Below are 23192 nucleotides of genomic sequence, written 5' to 3' on the forward strand. Positions count from 1 at the left end.
GGGTCTCTGTGAAAAAAACCATCAAGCTCCTTTCGAGAAAGAAGTGACTGCTTGATAATGAGACGTCATCTGCCTTCAAGGGCCGCAGGAAACAATGAAGGTGATGAGCTTGGCTAGACATCAAAAGACATTGATGAAATCAAGAAGCAACAGATATGGAGAAGCCCACAGAGCCATCAGACTCGAGATATTTCAACCAGCCTCTCAGAGAAGCCTTTGGTAAAAATAAAAATATAAAACTTTAATATGAAGCAACGACAGTACCCTTCTAACACAAAATGACGATAATGCAGAGAGATGAATTCCTCATTTTAAAAGATTACTTTAATCCAAAGGCATGTGCGGTGGCACTCCTACCGCAACCCTTCAATCTCAAGAATACTTCCGCAAATAGCAGCAGCTATCTTGATCGATCTACTACGGAAGATGGGTAGATCGATTTCCACTACCCAAGCTGAAAAAAGGTGTAAATTCTAGTCAATATTCTGGATGAACACCTTCAAATATTACTCAGAATCCACTAATCGATTCAAACGACACGGTCACTATTGGAACCCTTCGTGGCTTGAAATCGTTGCCCCTTTGAACCTTGAACGCACCCAATGAAGTGTGATTGGCCGCCACCTTCTCGTGCCATAAAGAACTGCCGGGCTTGAGTTATGATTTGAATGAGAGTAAGTAAGTTTCTTCTTGTACGCGTATTTTGTTGTTATTTACTTCAGAGGTAGTATTTATCAGTTCATCAAAAGTCCATTAGAAGGATTCCCACATAAAATTTTTCAAGAAGGAGACAAGTTTGGGATATTTTTTGAGGGATTGACGGGCAATGTCCCTATTTTGCTAAAATTTGGACGCAGATTCTTAGTTATTACAAGGTCATTTACTTTTTGCGCATTTTGGTCTTAAAAGGGGGACGTAATGTCTGTTTCTTGGTATTCAAGGCTGGTTGAAGTTCTTAAAAGTAGTCTAGCCTAAATTTTGTCTCCCAAAAAGATACTTGACCCCCTTCCAGGAACACTATGAAAAGTTTATTTACCTTTGCTGGATTTTGTTGTCAACTAAGTAATTTAACTTTTCACCTTGTAAAATATTGCGAAAATTAATATTTAAAAAGAAAAGTTGTGCAATAGTCAGGAAAATGCAAAAAAAACTCAAAACTTCCGTCTTTAATTCTACTTCAGTTCTCTAACTCTTCTTGCATTATCTTTCTTTTCCAGTGTGAATTAGAAAAAGAAAAAATACGGGAACAACTTCTACGCGTGACACTGGAGTTACAGCAGAAAACCACATTGAGAAAAGCAATAAAAGGTATGACGAGAATCACAAGCAGCACTTCAAGCGACGACTCTTCTTATTAATATTAATATGTTTGTAAGCGTTGTTCTTTTGTGTCTTTATTTTTTTTTTTCGTCGTAATGGGACACGCTGCTGCTTGATGGCTAAGTATACAACCGTTTTCGTGTAGTTCAATGCTTTTTTGAATTACAAGAATGTAGTTACTTTATGTCTGTGAATAATAATAAATTCACCTTTTCTATGTCACGGCATATGGATGGATTTGTCAGAAGCCACCGCGGTGACCATATTATGCAGCCGACCATTATGCATTAGGGAGAATTTGTCTTCATATTATGAAGTTTTGTTGGTCAATATTATGGATAATCACAATTGAAATCGTTGTCGTTCTAACTTTTTGGTCAAATTAAGCGGAAATCTTTCTGAGGAACTAAACAGAGGGATATAGCAACTTTTTTAACTATGAAAGTTGCTTGTTGTTATTTTTTCAATCTAAAGTGAGATATGAGAAGGTATACTCTTTTGATTTAACCTGATTTCTAAACAAAAAAGGGCAATAAATACACACATTCTCGTGCTACCAGCATGCCAGAGGCTATAAATCGTGAATACGGGACTTCGAGAAATAAATCACTTAACACAATTATCATATCAAATAAGACACATACCTTATTCAAAGAGCATGAAACAGAAAAATTAAATAGAGAAGAATAAAAAAATAAACAAAAACTAAATAGCAAAAACAAATTAATAACTGTTTAATCTACTGAAGGAGATGTATTTTAATATTTTTTGAACGAAACAGGTGAAATCAACTCTTTTGCGTAATTGGGCTAAGTATTCCACACTCCTACACCAATGTCTTGTAATAATATTGCACTGTTCCTGGTGTGGAGCATTACAGAAATTGATAAATTATGTTTGGATTTGTTTCCTAAGCATAAATTGTACTCTTTAACAATATGAAACATGTTAAGTTGTCTTAGTCAAAGTAGTGCTAATGAGTGAATAAAGTCAACTCGTGACTTGTGGCTTAAATATTTTAGTATTTAATGTAAAACATTAAATATTTTAAACATTTTAATAAAAATGTCATAATTAGATAGATTAGACCAAAGAAAACATTCATACTGTAAATATTGGGAAAAAAACATATTATAAAGTATTTAGTGCTTGATGAAGAATAAAAGCCTATAATCTATTTAGAGTACCTTCCCCAGGAAATTATAATGAAAAGTGCCCTTACATGATCTTTCCACGCAATCATGTCTTGAGAAATCATTCCCAAATACTTGAAATTGTATACCCTTTCAATTACCATATTTTTAAATGAAACTATTTTATTTGTTTCAAAAAGTTCGATATTTAAAAAGTATTTTTCTCCGTTAATCTAGAATAAAGCTGGTCTATTAAAGTTCATTTTGTATTGTTTATTTTTTTTATGGCCATCAACATATTCGTAGGGATAAATATCTTTCCTTATATCTTTGAATCCTCCAGTATTTTGACATACATGAGAAGCATGGTTAAAATTATTTCTGAAGGAATTTTAATCTACTTTACATTCATATTTGGCTAAATTTTCAGAAAGCCTATCTAACGATGAAGTCATAAAACGGATTGAATCTATGAAACACATTTCGTATTGGGTTTCATTAACAGCGTTTGTCTCATAAAACGATATAAAACTCTTTGTTAAATCAAAAATACCCTTATCAGTACTAATTCTCTGGGAAATAAATGAAATTCATATTTTGAAAAATTATGCATTTCAATAGGGATATGCTTAGAAATTCTAAAGTTCTTATTACATTCAGCATGAGTAAATCCCCGTATATTACGTCATACGATCATGATTTTAATGAAAAATATTATATACTAAACCCTATTCAAAAATATAACATATTTATTAGTTGTATTATTCCATTTTTTTTTACTTGTTCTTGTGTTAAACCATGATCTGTAAATCTGTTTTCAGACTCATTGGCTATTTCTTTACACACTTTTGTTATTGTAGCTACAAAATGCCCGCTAGCATCTACACCAAAGTATTCGTAATATTTATTTTGTTTTCTATCAAAAGAACAACATACTTGGAATTCAAAAGCAAATAGCTTTTGCTCTGCTACTTTAGTTGTAATTTCTACCTTTCTTTTGATTAAATTATTCATTATACTATTCAAAATCTGCTATCATGCAATAGGGTACATTAATTTGTTTAGCTATATTTTAAATTCAATTTTAGATCCTGATTTTGGCATAAGACCTTGGCATAAGTTTGGCCAAGATCTTCACAATTTTTTTTTTTATTATGCTTTTCAAATTTTTCTTGTTCATGAAAGTGTCTTCCACAGAATGTACACAGATGGATTTTATGCCTATTTTTGAGTTATTTGAGATGAAAGTAATGTAGTTAAATATTTAATTAAAACACAATGATTATCAAAATGGAGCAAGAAAATCACATAGGTAGCAGTTTTCTCATTGATCTTAGTTTTAGGAATATGAGCTCTAACCCCTGCAATTTTACTCATTTAAAATAAACAAATTTTAATATTACATTTGTTTTTAAATTTATAAATATCTCAAATATCCATAGAAAAATTAGTAATCCCTTTAAAGTTTAATTTATTTTCATAGAGTTTATATTTTGATAGTCTATCATCATTTTTATCATATGCTGGGTGAAGATAAGCGAGTGTTGATCAAACAAAGCATTTAGTATCATTAAATATTATTGGAAGCTTTTTTATCTTTTAAAAGTTGCAGTTACTTCTTTATTAGTATCTCCAATATAATTTGGTAATCTTGTCATTCTATAATCTATTCAATTGACTCTTTCAAATTGTAAGCCTGATCTTGGAGTATTCTCTATGACTAATGTATGTATATTCTTATGATTGCTATTTAGATTGCTTTGTTCGATATCACTATTTCTATTAAAAATTCTAGAATAGCTATTATAATGGATAGATTCAAGGTCTTCATTATCCTTCTGAGAATAAAATATTGTACGTGTCGTCAATTGAACTGTGTAACCATCTCTATCTTTCATTCTATTTATTAAATCTCTAACAATACAGTCAAAAAGTGGTCCAAAATCAGCACCATTTGCACTCATTGAGATATTAACTCATTGAGATTAGGAAATTTTTTCTAATCCATTGAATGCTTAGATTATTACCTTATTCCTTTCCTTTAAACATATTCTCTGGGATCTCTTTTTTTATTCGTTCTTTTTTAACACTCTCTCTGCCAGTTACATCTCGATTGAATTATCAATTTTTATCAACATCCTTTTGATTGATTATTTTGTTATTAAAATGACTGTTTACTTAATTCTTTACTTCATTTTAATTTCCAGCAGTTGAAATTTGTTTTGATTAAAAAAAAATTAAGTTCAGTAATATCTTAAAGTTCAGTACAAATTTGTTAGTGTTTATTAGTATGTTTAATAATTTGAATTTGCCTAATAATTCAAATCTGTAATAAATGAATATTTATTGTATGCGATGTAAAATGGCTACTATAACCAAGTTTTTAACTCGGGCAGTTTAAAAAAGAAATGAAAAGCCAATGATTAAAGATATTTCTACATTTTGTGGTTGCAATAACAATCGTTTTTAAAAAAGGGAGCAATGAGCAGAAACACTGGATAAAAGAAAGTGGTATTTGCACCGGCAAGGGTAGCTTAAAATAAAAAATTTAGAACTCTATTATTCAAAATTTTCAGGTATTTATGATTGACATAGAAAATCAAAAGAATATGGTTTGACAGTATCAAAAAGTACAATCAACGAAGTGCTTTAAAATCAATTATATATTCTTTTCACCATCCAGCTTATCATGCATTTAAAAGAAGACACCTTTATATTCGTAGTGTCGTTGACCAGTGGCAAGCAGATTTGGTTGATATGCAGCAGTATAAAAGTGAAAATAATTATTTTGAGTATGTTTTTACAGTCATCGATTGGTTTAGGAAATATGCTTGGTGTATTGCTTCAAAGGATAAAACGGGTGGGGAAACTAATAATGCTTTAACAGATTTAAATAAAAATAAAATTTGTTAAAGGTAAAGAATATAAAGATAAAGATAATGGTAAAGAGTTTGTTATGGAAAACGTCCAAGTACCTTTTAAGAGTCATAAAATTCATTGGCCCTCATCTGAAAGTGAACTGAAGGCTCAAATTATTGAACTTTTAAATCAAACAATCAAAGAGAGATTGCGGGAATATTTTACTCGTAAACTTTGGATAAATGTGTTACCCCCTTTCTGACAATTGTAACAATTCTTATTATCGATCCATCAAAATCACACCATTAGAAGTCATAAAAAAGGAAATTAAAAAAGGTGTTAACTAATTTATTTCCTAAAGTCGAAGTTCAAAAACCATCCATAAACAAATTCAATGTTCGTGGTTTGGTTAGAATTAATAAAAGTAAGGTTTTTTTTCATAAAGCTTACCTACCAAATTACACAACTCGAGTGTTTCAATTAGCTGCAGTGAAACATACAACCACTATAAACTATGAACTGTGGGAGAAAACTGGTGAACTCATTATTGGTGGTTTTTACAAAAAAGAATTCTCGAAAGTTATTCAATAAAAACTTTCATTCTATAAATGGATCCTATAAAGTTGAACAAATTATTAGCGAGTGTAGTGAAAAGTAGAGAAATACAAAGAAATATAGCTCAAGAACGTTCTTTAGAGCAAGCTGGATTTCGTGACTATGCTGAAAAGTTGGGTGCTACAATTGTTGAAGCAGGAAATAAAAATACAAACATGATTACTGGTAAATTAAACGAAAATGAAACTAATTTAAGAAGACGGTTATAAAGACTGGATCAATCTTAAAGCAACACAGTAAGTTTACAAGCAAACAATCAAGCTCACTCAAGTCAAGCTATTTTATTCTCGAATAAACAAAATTTCATTGCTAATGTCGACTCTGGGATAGATTAAACAAAAAAACAAGCGTTTCTAACTGAAAGCAAGGAGCGAAATTAAAACTTAAAACGAACAGAAATTACTCCCTATTTGAAAGGGGTTGTTCCCTCCTCAACGCCCCGATCTTTACGCTAAAGTTTGACTCTTTCTCCCAACTCAACTTTTTAAAACAGTTCTTCATTATCCTTCTGGGAATAAAATATTGTACGTGTTGTCAATCGAACAGAAATTAGGATATTCGAAATGATATTAGGTTTCATTTCTCAGGTCAACTTGAAGAAGCATAAACTTAAATTAAAAAGTACTATTTGTACTGGCAAACTTAAATGTACTGACAAACTTAAATGAAAGAGTGGCAAACTTTATAAATAGAAATAGAATTTATTCCTTGACACGGAATAATTAACCGAGTTAAACTCAAAACGAGCAAAAATTAACGCGGATAGGGCTAACAATTCCCATACCTTCTCAAGTCCAGAATAAAACTGACACTTTACGGCAAAAGAAATAGTAACTGATTCAAGCTCAAAACGAGCAAGATCAATATGAGTAGGGCTGACAACTCCCATGTCCTCTCAAGTCGAGAACATAATTGTTTCAGGAAAATAATTTTTTATTAAATTAAAAAAATGAAACATGTAAATTATTTTTTGTTTTCAGTAAAATGCAAATTATGTTCTGGACTTAAGAAGTAATGGGGGTCATTAGCACTACTCATGTAAATGCTTGCTCGCTTCGAGTTTTTCTTGGTTATTTACTGTAATTTTCTTTTTGTTTCTAGTTTACTTTATTTATTGATGGAAATCTATGGTAATTTTACGCTTGGAAGGTTATTTTACTCCGTTTCAACTCAATTTTGGCTTAGTGAAGCTCTTTGACGAAAGTAAAACATTTCAAAATAGGGATGAAACCTTTTTATTGTCAGTGAATAGATACAAAATTTAACTGGATATTTCGAACAAATATCAGCAGTAAATCTTCGTGATTATATACCTTGGGTGTTTATATATTATACCTTAGGTGTTTATATAGCTTAACCTTGGCATCAATTCACGAACATTTTGGGGAGGACAAATTTGTGTTTTTTGCAATGATAATATGAAAAGAAAGGCATTTTAAGAGAAGATTCTTCCAAATAGGGCTATTTCCAAAATCCAAGGAGCACAATAAACGTCTTTTGCCCCCTCGACTCCATTATCGTTACTGTCCTTGAGGGTATAAATGCAATACGAATGGTACCACTGCAAATTATTTGAGAGATGTGGTATCTAAGAACTGTGTTATAGGCAATTCAAACTAGAAACCCAATTTCACTAACTGAGATTCAGGTGGCTAGTGATCTAATGAGTATAAACACCAAATACATTGAAACTTGTATCTTTTCATATTACATTGGCTTTTGCCACGAAAAGAGATAGTAGATCTTGGCTTAGTGAATCGTACGACAAATCTATATGCAGAACCTATAATTCCTTTTAGGCAGTTCCAGCGACAAGGTATAGGGGCATACGACCAAAAGGGATATAGGGTTACTTCCGACGACAAGAGATACGAGGTATACAACGACCATGCATAGGAGCATTAGCTAGTCCTCACGAAATTGTGTGGGACCTTTCTCACAAGATTGTCGAGACTACTTCTCATGCCATTGTTCCGACGGCAAATAGTGTGTAAAAAGTCCCCTCTCTTTTTACCAGGCTGTTCAGGGGGATTTCTTATGCACCCCAGACAGATTTTTAGTTCAGTTTGAAAAAAGTCTGCTGTGTGTTAACATGGATGAACCTATTTAGTTAGAAATATCTTTTTATTGTGACTGTTCTATATGTAAAGGATATTATCATGATTTCAGCAATTATTATGAGCATAATACAGCAAATTTAGATATTATTGATTCCACAATTCACGAAGAGAATCTGGAAGAAATGAGGAGAATAATCTTGGCTGAAATGGAGAGAAATTCATAGAGTACACAAGAAAGGTCACACAAAAAGAGGTTTGGTGTGTCAGAAAAGGAACAGGAACATCAAAATAAGAAACATAGAAAAAAGGGATTTATCTACAGAGATATTTCAAAATATACTTGAAAAGATAGTGATCAAACCTCAAAGATAAATGTGTTTAACTCAAGATGTAAGAATGAATATTGTGTTGAATACGACCTAAGAGAAGCAAATGTGTCCTTTCATGAGATAATACAGGGAATTATTCTATGGAAGGGATTTTAGACACCCAAAATCGTTCTGGAAGAGCTTCAATATGTCATTCTACGACAAATCTCGTTATTGATATAGTTAATACGTTCTGTACCATAATCATACAATAAATTTGTTTCTACATATTAATTTTATCTTAAACCTTTAATAAACCTAGAGAAAAAATACTACTAGCAATTTTATTTCCCGACTCTATCGCTAGAGATTCGTGGCAATAATGCCGCTATGTTAGGCATTTTTACAGATTTCCTGTCACTAGGAGCATTTCTCACACTATAAGGGTTTTAATGAAAAGCTGGCTGAAAAACACCCAGCAACAGCCAAAAATCCATTCTTACCTGGCTAACATCGGTACATACTGAGTCATTCAAAGAAGGGGGGGGGGGGGTGTAACCCAGAGAAGCTTCTCCGAATGCCGTGACTGGTGGGTGTCCACTTTGACCTTTTTTTTTACTTTCATTAAGCTTTTTTGCTTATATTTGAATCGGGAAGGGGGTGCTGTAATTAGTTTTTGGGTGTACTGCAACCATAGGAATAGTCTTGGGTCTACCAAGAATTTGATAATTCTCAATATATAGTTGTAGTTGAAAAACCGAGAAACCAAGAAAAACCATAAAAAGAAATCCAATCAGAAGCGCACTATCCCAAGAATAGAAGCTAATTCAGAAAATTGAAGAGCTAAGCATGGAACAAAGGTCACAAGCTCTTAAATCTACAGAAGAAATTATTTTGATCAAAAACGTTGATGAATAACAACGGTTCTATTCAATTAATGTACATGGCTACTAATTTGCGAGATAAAATAGTCTTTGCCTTTCAGTAGACATACGTTATATAACAAAAATATTCTTAGTTTGAAAGTGGTCTGTATTGCCTTCTTTAAATGAAAAAAAGGGCTTGCTATGGAAAGAATCATACTTTCATGAAAAACAGTCGTGTTTACTGAAAAAACAATAACAAAAAAAGAGGGGTAAAAGCTGTTGTAAAATTTTATTTTAATTTATACTTTTTCAAACTGGATTTAGTTTAGTCGAGCCGTTCTTCGGCTGTTTTGGTTGAAATTAGTCGAAGTTGTGGCTTTTTTATACATATATTTCGAGGTTTTACCTGCATTGCCATCTATTCGAACTATGAAGATACCATTGAAATCCAATAGGCAAATGCTTGTAAAACTATGGAGGAGGAGTTAGGACACTGCCCCGAGAGAGTGAGGGGCTTTAATACCATGGACAAGAGTTGGTCATATTAGACTACGTGCTTATTTAAAAAGCGAATTCTGTTTATTAATTCTGTTTAATAATATTTCAAACATATTTACATAAAGAAAAACGAAAACTTGAAAAATTAAAAACCATACATAATTAAATAGCCAATGAGAGATTTAGGCTCTACTGATAGACATATATGAGCATCGAATTTTATTCATTTTTGAAGTTTATACAATCACTGAATATGTTTTAACCTTTTTGAAGAGGGGACGGGGGTACTGGCGTAATTTTGTCAAAATCCTAGGGGAGGAAGCAAAGTTGGAGGCAATTTTCCAAATATGATTGGCAATGAAAGTGAAGACTGAAAAATTATCCAAACTACAATAAAGGCACACATGTTCTAAAGAAAAATGACCTGTTTCTCTAGATACTTGAATTATGCAGACTTATCTTAATTTTGACAAGGTATTCTGCGCAAACTAAATTTCAGCTGCGTAGGAAGGGAAACGAGGTCTGGGGGAATTGGGTCTAGAGGAAGGAGTTATCCTCCTGTCCCATAGAAAATTACACCCCTGGAGAGGGGATTCAGGTTCTAAAAGTATTAACAGACTAGATCAATTCTTATCAGTCCCTGAGACTTTCATTACTGACTACAGAGCTCTTATTATCAATTCATTGTAGAGAATGTATTATTTTCTTTATTGTTATTATGGAAATACCAATCAAACTACTATTAATGGGTAGAACCCTGGAAAAATCTAGGGGGAAAAGACAAGATGTTTCAAATTATTTGGCCCCAACCACACATTACACTTCTAGCTGACAAATAGAAAATTTGGTAGGCAAACCACAGGTCAGGGTAAAAAAAAAATCTACTCATCAGAGCAAGCTGAGGCTTATGTTACAAAGGCTCAATGGCTCCACGTAAAAAAAAATATATATGTATATTAGTGGTGTGGGGAGTAATATTTTGCTTCTATTTCCTTGCTGCATATTTTACAAGCTGTCGGACATCACCTTTCCTTACTATGTATAAGCCTAATATGCATACCTCTGACTGGTATCTGATCCTGTCTGGTCATTTTTTCCTAAGATACCAACTTGCTTCCATAGCAATCTCATTATTTTTGTCAAGTTGGTGAATCAGCTTTTCCCATTTGGGTGGGATGATTCTAAGATTTCTTAATCTTAGTTAAGTAACTATTTATAGTTACTTAGTAGTTACTAGAGTTACTTAGTTAAGTAACTATTATCATAGTTAAGTAACTATTCTTAGTTCACAGCCATTAAGTCCCAAAATATCTGTAATCAGCGTGGGACTAAAATTCAGAATCACTTCCTATATTTCTGTGCCTACTATGCAATCACTTCTGTAATCTTTGTGACATAGTAGACTATGATACATCAACATACATCTACTATAATCATGTCTAAATAATCATAATATAGTCTATATAATCATCTATTATAATCATAATCATACATCTACTATAATACATACATCTACATAATACAATACTATAATCGGATACATCTACTATAATAATATAGCTATTATGCAAATTCCGTATATAGCACAACTTAGTTTCAAGCCATTATGTCAATCTGAATTTATATTTTAGGATATATCAATTGGGCAATCTTCGGGGCAGCTATAATTAAAATAGAAATTACGATTACAAGTCAAATATATTTGCAGCTGAAAGAACTAAATTGTTATTTTCCAAAACTATGATCGTTTTAAGCAGTTTCCTGAAGTTAAGATTTATTTTTATTTATCCTCAGGCTCAAGAAGAAGAGACAGTTGCAATCCAAGACAAATGTGAGACTAGAGTTAGAGACGTCACAGCATCAACTCATTAAAAAATGGAGCGACATATTGAGCAAATGAAAATACGTTATGAAAAGAAAGTTAAGGTAAAGTCATTGTTAAAACTAAAAAATTTATTGCTGGAGAAGTTAAACATCAGAAATTAGTTTATCTAAAGAGCATTATAACAACAAAACATAAAGTTAACTTAAAAACGACTACATTAGGCAAAGAGAAGGTATATATATATATATATATATATATATATATATATATATATATATATATATATATATATATATATATATATATATATATATATATATATATATATATATATATATATATATATATATATATATATATATATATATATATATATATATTGGGGGGCTTCGCGCCCCACAAGCCCCCCCGTGCGCGTAAGTCGTTATGTGCCATATTAGTTACGCGCCATTGTAGTTGTGTCCCTGTGTCCCACCTGTGAATATAGATATATATATATATATATATATATATATATATATATATATATATATATATATATATATATATATATATATATATATATATATATATATATATATGTTTTTAACTAAGTAAAACTTGCAAATATACAACATTCTTCGCTGTCCCATTGTCTGTGCATATAAATAGATTGTCAGGTTCACCGACTCTTGAACATGCAACATATAATTATCCATGGGGAAAACAATCCGTATTCAGATCTATACCTCATTAGTCTAATGATTGCTCTTGAGCTTTGTTGATGGTGATTGCTAATCGAATATTCCCTGTGTCCCCGTCGTCATTTATATATCCCCCTGTGCCCCCCGGCGTCCCCGTTGTAGTTGTGTCCCAGTGTCCCGGTCGTCATTTATATTCCCTGTGTCCCGGTCGTCATTTATATTCCCTGTGTCCCGGTCGTCATTGGTGTCCCGGTGTCCCAGTCTGTAATTTCTCTTTGAGTGTCCCGGTCGTCATTTATATTCCCTGTGTCCCGGTCTGTAACTTCTCTTCGAACATTCCCTGTGTCCCATCTGTTTCAAACACCATGTCGTATTTGGCGTCTTACCTTTTGTAGATGATTAAATAAAAAAACTAGTTTTTTAAACTGAAAGTAAGGAGCGACATTGAAGCTTAAAACGAACAGAAATTACTCCGTATATGAAATGAGTTGTACCCTCCGCAATCCCTCGCTCTTTACGCTAAAGTTTTTAATTGTTTTAAATAGTAGAATTGTGGCAAAGCGTCAAAAGTTTAGCGTAAAGACCGAGGGATTGCGGAGGGGACAACTCATTTCATATACGGAGTAATTTCTGTTCGTTTTAAGTTTCAATGTCGCTTATATATTTAAAATCAGCACGAAAATTCGATTCTTTTGATGTATCTTTTAGCATCAAAAATTCCGTTTTTTTTTAGAGTTTCGTTTACTATTGAGCCGGGTCACTCATTATTACAGTTCGTTACCACGAATAATTGAAACGTCTCTATTCAATAGTTGTAACTAGTAATCTGCCGTAATAAATAGTTCTTTGTGACTCACTTTACTTATTTTCTTCTTCTTTTTTTTTTTTTTTTAGTGAATCATAGGGTCTAGTTAAACTTTTCCTTAAATCCGTTCGCTTTCTTTCCTCGAAAGTTTTGTGAAAGAATGAACTTGAACTTGAAAAAAAAATCTTAAAAAAAATTATTCTTTTGATTAGAAAAAGCCCCAAACAAGCCAAATTTAAAAAACAATAAGCCCAATTTCTCGCCCCAAGCCCGCGAAAAAAAACGCCCGCCCTAGCCCAGAGAAATAAGCCACCGGGGCTTGAAACAAGCCAATCTGGTAACACTGCTGAAAAGCTGTCCTGTGGTGGCGCAGTGGATTTGACCTTAGCTTGGTAATACGGGACCCAGAGATCGAATCACGCTGCAGCAATGTACTGCAGGGCCGACGCAGGGATCTTAGTAGTCAAGAAGCGTCGTTAATTCTTAAATCTTAAATAACTGCTGAAAAGCTAGTTTACCGTCCGAGTAGCCTCTGACGTCAAGTGCGTCTCATAAAACGCTTCGATTAGTCAGATAAGTAATCGGACAAGTAAAAGAAACGGGGCTGATAGTCTGCAAAGCGCAAAATATTCAAATTTATCTCTAAGGTTGTAGCCCAGGTAACAGTTAATAATAGTGGTTCTCTGGAAGGATACATGCTAAGTTGATTGACTTCTGCTAGTTAATTGACATGCTAGTTAATTGACTTCTTGCTATCTCGGAAAGAGTTTAGGTTAGGAAAATGAAACTTTCATGGATAGGTCTATAGGCTAAAGTATGTCCCGGGAAGGTATTTTAAAGTACCCACCTCCACTCCCTTTCCGTCTAGAGGGCCCTGAAATTTGCCTACATGACAGGTCATACCCATTTAAATTTTGACAAAACAACATTTTACCTTAATTTTCAGTTACTGGTGGTTTTTCTCTGCCTTTAGTTCTGAAAAACGCAATTCCTGTTATTTGAGTAGAATTTTGAGCCATTTCAATCTTTTCTTTCAAAATTTAGGAAATGTATTTGTATATCTTTAAAACCTTATAAAATGGAATTGAGCAAAGTTATGAAGCTGAAAACAATTTTGTTGTACTTCAATTAAGCAGAAGATCTATTTTGCAAGGTTTCACTTTTATAACACACATATTTTTAAAGGTCATCAAAGGTCAGGGCCCTGTAGAGGTAGAAGGAGTGGAGGTAGTTGCTTCAAAATACCTTCCCAGGACATACTTTGGTCTGTAGATTCATCCCTGAAAGTTTCATTTTACTAACCTAAACCCTTTCTGAGATAGCAAGAAGTCAATTAACTAGAATTTTTCCAAATATTTAATTTTTTAATATTTTTTTTTTCACACTTGCATTTCTGACATTCATCCTCAGCTACTTGCCTATAACCTTAGGCTAAATAGCCTACAAGACAAATGTAAGATGAAAATTGTTCCATTAGATCCCTTGGTTTTTGCTCATTTTCAACATATCCTAAGATAATACACCAGTTTATTCACTCTAACAGCTAGGTCATTGTAGAATCTTTTATCATACCACCTAGAAAGTGAGTTTTAGCCTATCATCACTGGATATGACAAAATCTTCTTAACAAGTATTTGATTAGCTTGAATATTTCAGCCATATAGCCTATAGTCTAAAAATTATAATTTTAAATATGACATCATTTGATACTGATAAACATCAATGAAGTCTAATCCTGGCCAAGCATTTAAAGCTTGGGCTTATACTAGAAAATGCTGCCTAGGCTGATCTTTGATACAGGATCTTGAAGTTAGAACAACATATCCTAATCATAGACACACTTAACCTTTGACAGATTGTGAAATTGAATAATTGTATTTAAATAGGCTAGTCTAGGGTGTAAAGGTAACTTTTTTCTAAGCTCAGTTGTTATATAGGATAAAAGACCTCTTTTTGGGAAATACCACTTTTCTTTGGCATTCTGGGAAATAGAGATGTTGGGAGCCCTGCCTTCTTAGTGAAATTTTCACTAATGTGTCCTCTGTTTTGACAAGCAACTGAAAAGAAAAAGTTATATTTTTAGCATCAGAAGAAAATAAGCTTTCTATTTATATGTGAATAAAACTGAAACACTGAAAGAACATATACATTAAAATAGGATAACCAGTATTTCCAAAAAGAGATCCTTGTAGGTAAGACAATAAACAAATTATTTCTAAAGTGTTTGATCTTAAATAATTTTAATAATGACCATATTGATGTATAGCTTAGTTTTTAGCTATTCATTGATAATTACAATTCTTCCCAGTTCCTATTTAGTAACAAGATGTGAGGGTTTTTGTTTTACATAATTTGTTCAATTGGATACTTGTTTTTCACCCTACCAGATGTTTTCCAAGATTATAGTCTCACCTACTCTAGTCCTAATATTCAGCCAATCACAACTATCTAACCTTTACAAATAATTTCCTCCACAAATAGGAGCCTGCTGTCTATGTCTATAAAATATACTTTTTAATCAGTATATCCAGCCAAGATATTCTGATTAAAGCACCTTTTATGGAAACATATAGGCTATAGTCCCATAATATATTTGTTTGTTGTTCTTTTGGTGAAGTTCTGTGTTAGGGGCTATATTGAGAAGGAAACACATTAAGAAGACAATTCTTACTTCATGTGCAGTTGTTCTTGTTGTGTCACAGTTTATTCAATCTATGGGTAGACAGGTTCAAACAAGAGAGATTTATTGGTGGAATACTTTGGAAATCTATAATTCAGGCTATAAATTTGTGCATTAGGTGGAGGGGGAGGTGAGTTGGGTGTGAAGTATAGCAAGGTTGTTGTCAAATTGTGTTGACTAGAATTATTCTGTATATTATAAAGTAAGAATTGCTTTCACATCATGTTTTATTTTTAATAACCATGATCTAGATATTTACCACTCTTTCCATCAATTGATTTGTTGTAAAACCAGTTGCTCTGGGTGGACTTAGAAATGGTCAGTTTAGACTGAGTGATTATGATAAATATCAGATGATGGAATACTATGTTAAATGAGTTAAAATAGTGAATAATAATTGAAGCATACATGATAATTTGATCAATGTTTATAAATTAGATATCTTAAAGTAAAAGCTTAATTGTTTGTTATTTTTATTTTTATGTTGCCTAGAGCTATTCTCTGTAAGATTATTAGGGAGGAGTAGAGGCACTGGGGAATCAAAAGTGCCAAGAATTAGCATAAAATTGTCAATTTAAAAATGTCTTTTATTCTAACATGTCTCCCTCCAGAGAACTACTATTTGTAATCTTTAGGCCTAATTTGTTTTTCATAAATGTTTTCAATAGATTCCAAATCTTTGATATGATGCAAATAGTTTTTGATTATTGAGATTAGTTGATTGTTGGGATTAGTCTAGTTAGGACTGGCTGGTTAGCCCACAGTCCAAGAAAAACTTTATTTTTAATATTTGAAATGGTAAATTTAGTGATTGGTCACTTCTGAAGAGAACATACTAAACAAATGAAAGTAGTTGGCTACCATTAGATTCCTATGCTATTTTTAAACTTGTCTACATAATTCAAGCATGAGTCTATTGCAGAATTTTACTTTCAAGATATGGGTGGAAGAGAAGCAGGCTATTATAATCATCATTTAGCAATGCTTGGTAACTGTCTACAATTACTATTCTTTTGAAGGAAAAAACTGAAGAAAATAAAAGTAGTACTGTTAACATCTTTATTTTACACTATTTTAAAATATCATAGTCACTTTTCTAACTGTTCACCCTACCTTCTTTGGTGTAGGGTGCACATGACCCTAGCATACATAAAAGACTAAAAGAAAACACTTAAGACAATAGGATTCTTACTTTGTAATGCAAGGTATGCTCAAACAATATAGTAATTTTTTTTCTTAGATGTTATTTATTTATTCACAAATATCTATTTTCTCCCCTTCAAAGTAATCCCCACCATATATACATTTGTGCCAATTTATTTTTCAATCCTCAAAGTGCTTCAAAAATTAATTCCTATGACCATTCTTTAATTCATTCTGTTGACAATCATTATGTTGAGCTGTGGGGTTCCTGGAAGTGCAAGGAAGGGTGTTTACTTGTCTTTGAGTACAGAATCTATTGAGGTGCCATTTAGCAGCATGTGTTTTTTTTTTAATCTTCAGTGCAATAGAATGCAACTGGATCTCTGGTCAGTTATTTTTTGGCATTCCTTTCTTAGTCATTAGTCCATGCATTAGTAATTTAAATGAAAACCAAACTAGTAATCTAAGTTACAAATTTCTTATTATACTTTCATTGGATTGGTAAACATCAGCTCTTTAAGGCCAACAATTTTGGCCCTGGAGGCAAAAGACTGACTTTAATTACCTCCCCCCCATCATCATTAAACCTATTTGTCTATAGCAAAGGTTGTCAAGTGGTGCTTTTGAAATTTTTTGGGATCAGTGATACTTTTCACACTCTGGGATAACTTTATGATTCTTTATGCTTTTTAAATTTAAGTTGACCTACATTTAAATATATACAAAACTGGTAAAATGTGACATGCAGCTTTTTTCTGCCCCCTATAGATTGGCCCCTTTGCTCTCCCTGATGATAGGTTAGAGCCTTTATTCCTTCCAAATATGTGTTCCCTCTCTCTAACTTCTTTGCTAACTATTGTTGGCTGTATATATATATATATATATATATATATATATATATATATATATATATATATATATATATATATATATATATATATATATATATATATATATATATATATATATATATATATATATATATATATATATATATATATATATATATATATATATATATATATATATATATATATATATATATATATATATATATATATATATATATATATATATATATATATATATATATATATATATATATATATATATATATATATATATATATATATATATATATATATATATATATATATATATATATATATATATATATATATATATATATATATATATATAGAACTTTTAGTGTATTATATTCAGGATTTTTGTAGTGTAAAATTATATTCAGAATTTTCAATTATTATTTAAGATTTTGTATTATTTAAGTTTTATTATCTAATCATCTGGACTGTTTATAGTTTGATGTGCTGCACAATTTTGTTGCTTTGATTTTATTGTCCTATTTTGGAAAATTATTCGTTTTTTAACCATTTGCTTTCAGGTCAGCTCTTAGACAGCTTTGATAGTGTTTTCATATTCCATCAATAAAAAAGTGCTTAAGAAATTAAAAAAGAAAAAAAACATATGAGCATTTCAATTTTTTTAATATTTCATTTTTAATTTTATTTTTTTAAATTTTTAATTAAATTAATTTTTAATTTTAATTAAATTTTTTTTTTTAATTTCTTCAATTACTTTTACTGTTAAGATAATCATAGATTCCAGTTTTATTAGAAAAAAAAGAAAAAAAATTGCATTACACAGTCTTCCTCAGAATGTTTTTTTTCAGTTTTCAGTTACTAGGGGGGCTAGGAGAGGAATTGCAACATATGGTTTTCTGACCATAAAGAGTATATTGGTATTCTTTTTATTCTTCCCTGCTTTTCAGAATCAGAAATTGTTATAAAAGTGTTAACTGGCATTTTACAATGGTTCTATCAAGGCGAATTTACAAAAGAACTTAGATATGACTAAGAGGTTCAAGACGAGTTAAAAATTATTCCTGTACAATATTGTAGTAGTCAGGTGACTTTCAGCTAGTCAGCAGACAATTTATGATACTTGCCAACAAGCCTGGGAGGAAGAGTATACTTAAAGAAGGATAGGAGACCTCTAGTTAAAGGTTTTCAATCAGAAAATGGTTCAAATGTTTTTCAACCATGAATACCCTTTTTGTTGTTTCCAGCTTTTCCACTCGAGAAATGACATAAAAAAGCGCGAGTTTTGGTCCATCTCGCACTTACAGATGGTGTTATAGAGGCGATTTTTTTTTGAAAAATAGGACGTAGAAATGAATAGTAGCTTTTAATGGTTTATCAAGCTTTTCTCTATAATTTTTTGGTAGCTTTCTAGTTTTTGTAGAAAAAAAAGAAAGAAAAGACAACACATTAGTGCTACCCGTATGTGAAAGTGATTTCCCTTTTTGTTCAAGATGTAAGACTGCAAGTCTCCTGTGTGGTGTGGGGTTTTCAACCATGGTAATTCCAATGTTAAGCTTTTGTTTCTTTATGAATGAGATTAAAAAAGAAGAGTTTTACAACTGACATTAGGGAGGAACATTAAAACTTTAAACTAATGGAAATTATTCTGTATATAAGGGGGTCTGCCCACTGTCAACCCCTTGCTCTTTACAGTAAAGATTTTTGGAACTTTGAAAAAAGCCTGTTATTCAAATTAAACAGTCTGTGTGTTTCAGGAGTCGTTCTTAGAGAATTGGAAAAATGAACCACGATATAGTCTAAAGAGTGAAAGACTGTGGGGGGAGGGGGCAAACCCCCTTCATATATGGAATAATTTCTATTCCTTTTAAGTTTTAATGTTGCCCCTTACTTTCAGTTGAACAGTTTTCTATTGGCTTCTGATTGTTTTCTAAATAATCCCAGGAAAATGCCTCCCCCTCCATGAAAAATCCTCCCCTCCACGGATAAGCCCCCAAGACAATTTCCTCCCCGCGAAAAATTTCCCTCGGAATATCTCGATTGTAAGATTTAGTCTTCAAAGATAAAGTAAGGCGATTAAAAAGAATTCCTGATGAATTCTGGCAAATTCCCCGTTTAAATTTTCCCCTGTAAAAATCCCCCTGGAAACTTTCCTCCTCATCGATAATTCTGCTTGTGGAATATCCTTTCTGGCATGATGAACGAAATGGTCATCTAAAAGTTTTGATTGTACATCTTTGGTGATAAAAAAGGTGCGGGAGAAGGGCTAGTTGCCCTCCAGTCTTTTTGGTTACTTCAAAAGACACTATAACTTGTAATTTCCGTTTGAATAAGCCATCTCCTGATCTTCTAGGACCATTGGTTAGATACGATCACCCCTTTGAAAAAACAAACAAATAAATACGGATCCGTGATTTTTTTTCGTGTAAAAAATAAAAAATTCCAAGTTTGAGTAAATAGGAGTATGAAATTTCTACCTTCGGGTTCTCTGAATGTGATGGTTTGATTTTGGCTAAGATCCCTTTATCTATTGAGGACGTTTCCCCCGTTTTTGGAAAATCAGGCAAATTTTCTCAGGCTCGTAGCTTTTGATGGGTATTACACTTGATGAATTTAACGTAGGCCTATTAAATATGGATATCATAATGTTATCAAAATTTCCCTTTTTAGAACTTCAGTTACTATTGGGCCGAGTCGTCCTTTATTTACATGCTCCAGTTTCTGTATTTTTACTCTTTACTCTTTTAGCCTCTTCAATATGACCGCTCCTGGATTTGGTTCTGGGTAATGTATGTTTTTTTTTATCCCTCTAGATAGTTGCAAAGCCGTTCCTAGGGTTGGTGGTGCCCGAGGAGAAATTAACTACGATAGTCCCCTCTCGACTCAAAGCCGAATCAAAGTATGAAATTTTTTTGAAGTGGGCAACCTTCCAGCCATGGCGCCCGTCCAGGCGCTGTGCCCGGGGTAGCTGAGCCGGTTGCCCACCCCTTTGAACGGTTGTGGATACTCGTCGTACTTGAAATTTATAGCAGAAAGAAAAATTTTCATTGCACGGTTCGACTTGTTGTTCTGTGATTTCTTAAAATAAGCGAGTACATTCCTATTTCATGTACCTTGATTTCATATCACTGCATCCTGTAGCCTTAGACCATTTTTGGCTTTAACTAAAATAGATATGGCTTAGACTGATACTAAAGATCTAAAGATACTTTTTCATAAGATGTTTGAATTATGTGTTTGGTCGTTCTGATTTGTCTTGGGAACAAAATTTATTTAAGTTTATTTTGTTCCCATTGCTCCATGGCACAAAGGCCTATTTACATGAATTTCAAGTTGATTGGAGCAAATCTGCCCTTTTTAGCTGGCCCATGCTCCTAAACTTCTTTTTAAATAGGCCTTGGCGTAAGGATTTCCGGTTTGAATTCTCAAGGGGTTCATTTATCGGGTCCCGTTTCTCAGGAGAGCTGATATTCTTCGTCCCCTTTGTCATTCTGTGTTGGGGTCACCCTAGCCCGAAGTCCTAAGGATATAAGTTTATATTAAATAAAAAAAAACTAGTTTTTTTTATGAAAGTAAGGAGTGAAATTAAAACTTAAAACGAACAGAAATTACTTCGTATATGAAAGGCGCTGCCTCCTCATCAACGCCCCGCTCTTTACGCTAAAGTTTGACTCTTTCTCTTAACTCTACTTTTTAAAACAGTAAAAAACTTTAGCGTAAAGAGCGGTGCGTTTATGAGGTGGCAGCCAGGAGGCATATACGAAGTAATTTCTGTTCGTTTTAAGTTTTAATGTCGCTCCTTAATTTCAGTTAAAAAAAAAAATTATTTAATTTCTGAACGTTCTTGAATCAATGCATGTTTTGATTTTGGCTCTCCGCAGATGAATAATTAAAACGAAATTTGCATATTTATTTTTTTTGGCTAAATATCTTTCTCATAGTTTTGATCGAATGATTTTGAGAAAAAAGAGCGGGAGAGGAGGCCTAGTTGCCCTCCAATTTGTTGGTTACTTAAAAAGGCAACCAGAACTTCTATTTTTTGCAAATGTTTTTATTAGTAAAAGATATACGTAACTTACAAATTAGCTTATGTAACAAATTTCTGTATCTTTTTCATAGTTTTGATCGAATGATTTTGAGAAAAAAAGAGCAGGAGAGGAGGCCTAGTTGCCCTCCAATTTGTTGGTTACTTAAAAAGGCAACCAGAACTTTTATTTTTTGCAAATGTTTTTATTAGTAAAAGATATACGTAACTTACAAATTAGCTTATGTAACAAATTTCTGTATTATCATGTTTTTATTACGTATATGGGGGGGATTCACCCCCTCGTCAGTACCTCGCTCTTTACACTAAAGCTTAAATGTTATCCCAATTTCTTAAGAATGACCCCTGAATCACAAAAGCCGTAAAATAAATAGTTAAAATTACTAAAAATACTTTAGCGCAAAGAGCTCGGTATTAGGAGGAGGTGAGCCCCTCATATGCGTAATAATTTCTGTTCGTTTTGTTTTAATGGTGCTCCTTACTTTCAGTTGAAAAACTTTATTTTTTCATTGTTTTTTTTTTTAATAATGCTAGAAAATCCTTCGCTCCCTTCATTGAAATTTTCTTCCCCCATGACAAATTTCTCCATGGAAAGTTCCCCCAACATATCCCCCTCTTCTGAACCCCTTACCCCAACCAAAAAATCCCCCTGAAAACGTCTGTACACTTCCCAATCACCATTACTATATGTAAGTACTGGTCAAAGTTTGTAACTTGTAGCCCCGCTCACGGGGACTGTGGGGGAGTAAGTCGTCCCGAAAGACATAGTTATAAGGTTTTTCGACTACGCTGAATAAAATGGATATCTCAGAATTTCGATACGGTGACATTGGGAAAATAATTAGCGTGGGAGGGGGCATAGGTGCCCTCCAATTTTTTTGGTCACTTAAAAAGGGCACTAGAACTTTTCATTTCCGTTATAATGAATCCTCTTGCAAGATTCTAGGACCACTGGGTCGATACGATCACCCCTGGAAACAAAAAACAAATAAACACGCATCCGTGATATGCCTTCTGGCAAAAAATACAAAATTCCACAATTTTGTCGGAAGGAGCTTGAAACTTCTACAACAGGGTTCTTTGATACGCTGAATCTGATGGTGTGATTCTCGTTAAGATTCTATGACGTTTAGGGTTTGTTTTCCCCTGTTTTCTAAAATAATGCAAATTTTCTCAGGCTCGTAACTTTTGATGGGTAAGACCAATCTTCATGAAACTTATATATTTAAAATCAGCATTAAAATGCGACTCTTTTGATGTAGCTATTGGTATTAAAATCTCATTTTTAGAGTTTTGGTTACTATTGAGCCGTGCCGCTCCTTACTACAGTTCGTTATCACGAACTGTTTGAAATACATATTTATTGGCTATTTTACTGTTATTTACTGTATTAGTCAACACAATTATAACTCTTTACATTTTATATCTACGTACGTTTGAAATAGATTTCAAACGTATTATTGCGTTTACAAACATTTTTCATCTACATACGAAAAAAAATACATTTTAA

At 32.6% G+C, this 23192-nt stretch overlaps 1 protein-coding gene across 2 annotated transcripts in view; it reads left to right on the forward strand.

Moving 5' to 3' along the window:
• The window catches only part of LOC136033273 (epithelial splicing regulatory protein 1-like), a 219262-nt gene extending 217725 nt beyond the window's left edge, over positions 1–1537 (forward strand). For both annotated transcript variants that reach the window (XM_065714031.1, XM_065714032.1), the window contains one exon: positions 1218–1537. In XM_065714031.1, the coding sequence (XP_065570103.1) occupies positions 1218–1358 (141 nt within the window). In that variant the 3' untranslated portion in view covers positions 1359–1537. The remainder of the gene's footprint in view (positions 1–1217) is intronic.
• The last annotated feature ends 21655 nt before the right edge of the window (positions 1538–23192 follow it).

Source organism: Artemia franciscana, chromosome 11 (genome assembly GCF_032884065.1).
Source record: "Artemia franciscana chromosome 11, ASM3288406v1, whole genome shotgun sequence".
In the NCBI taxonomy this organism is placed as follows: domain Eukaryota; kingdom Metazoa; phylum Arthropoda; class Branchiopoda; order Anostraca; family Artemiidae; genus Artemia; species Artemia franciscana.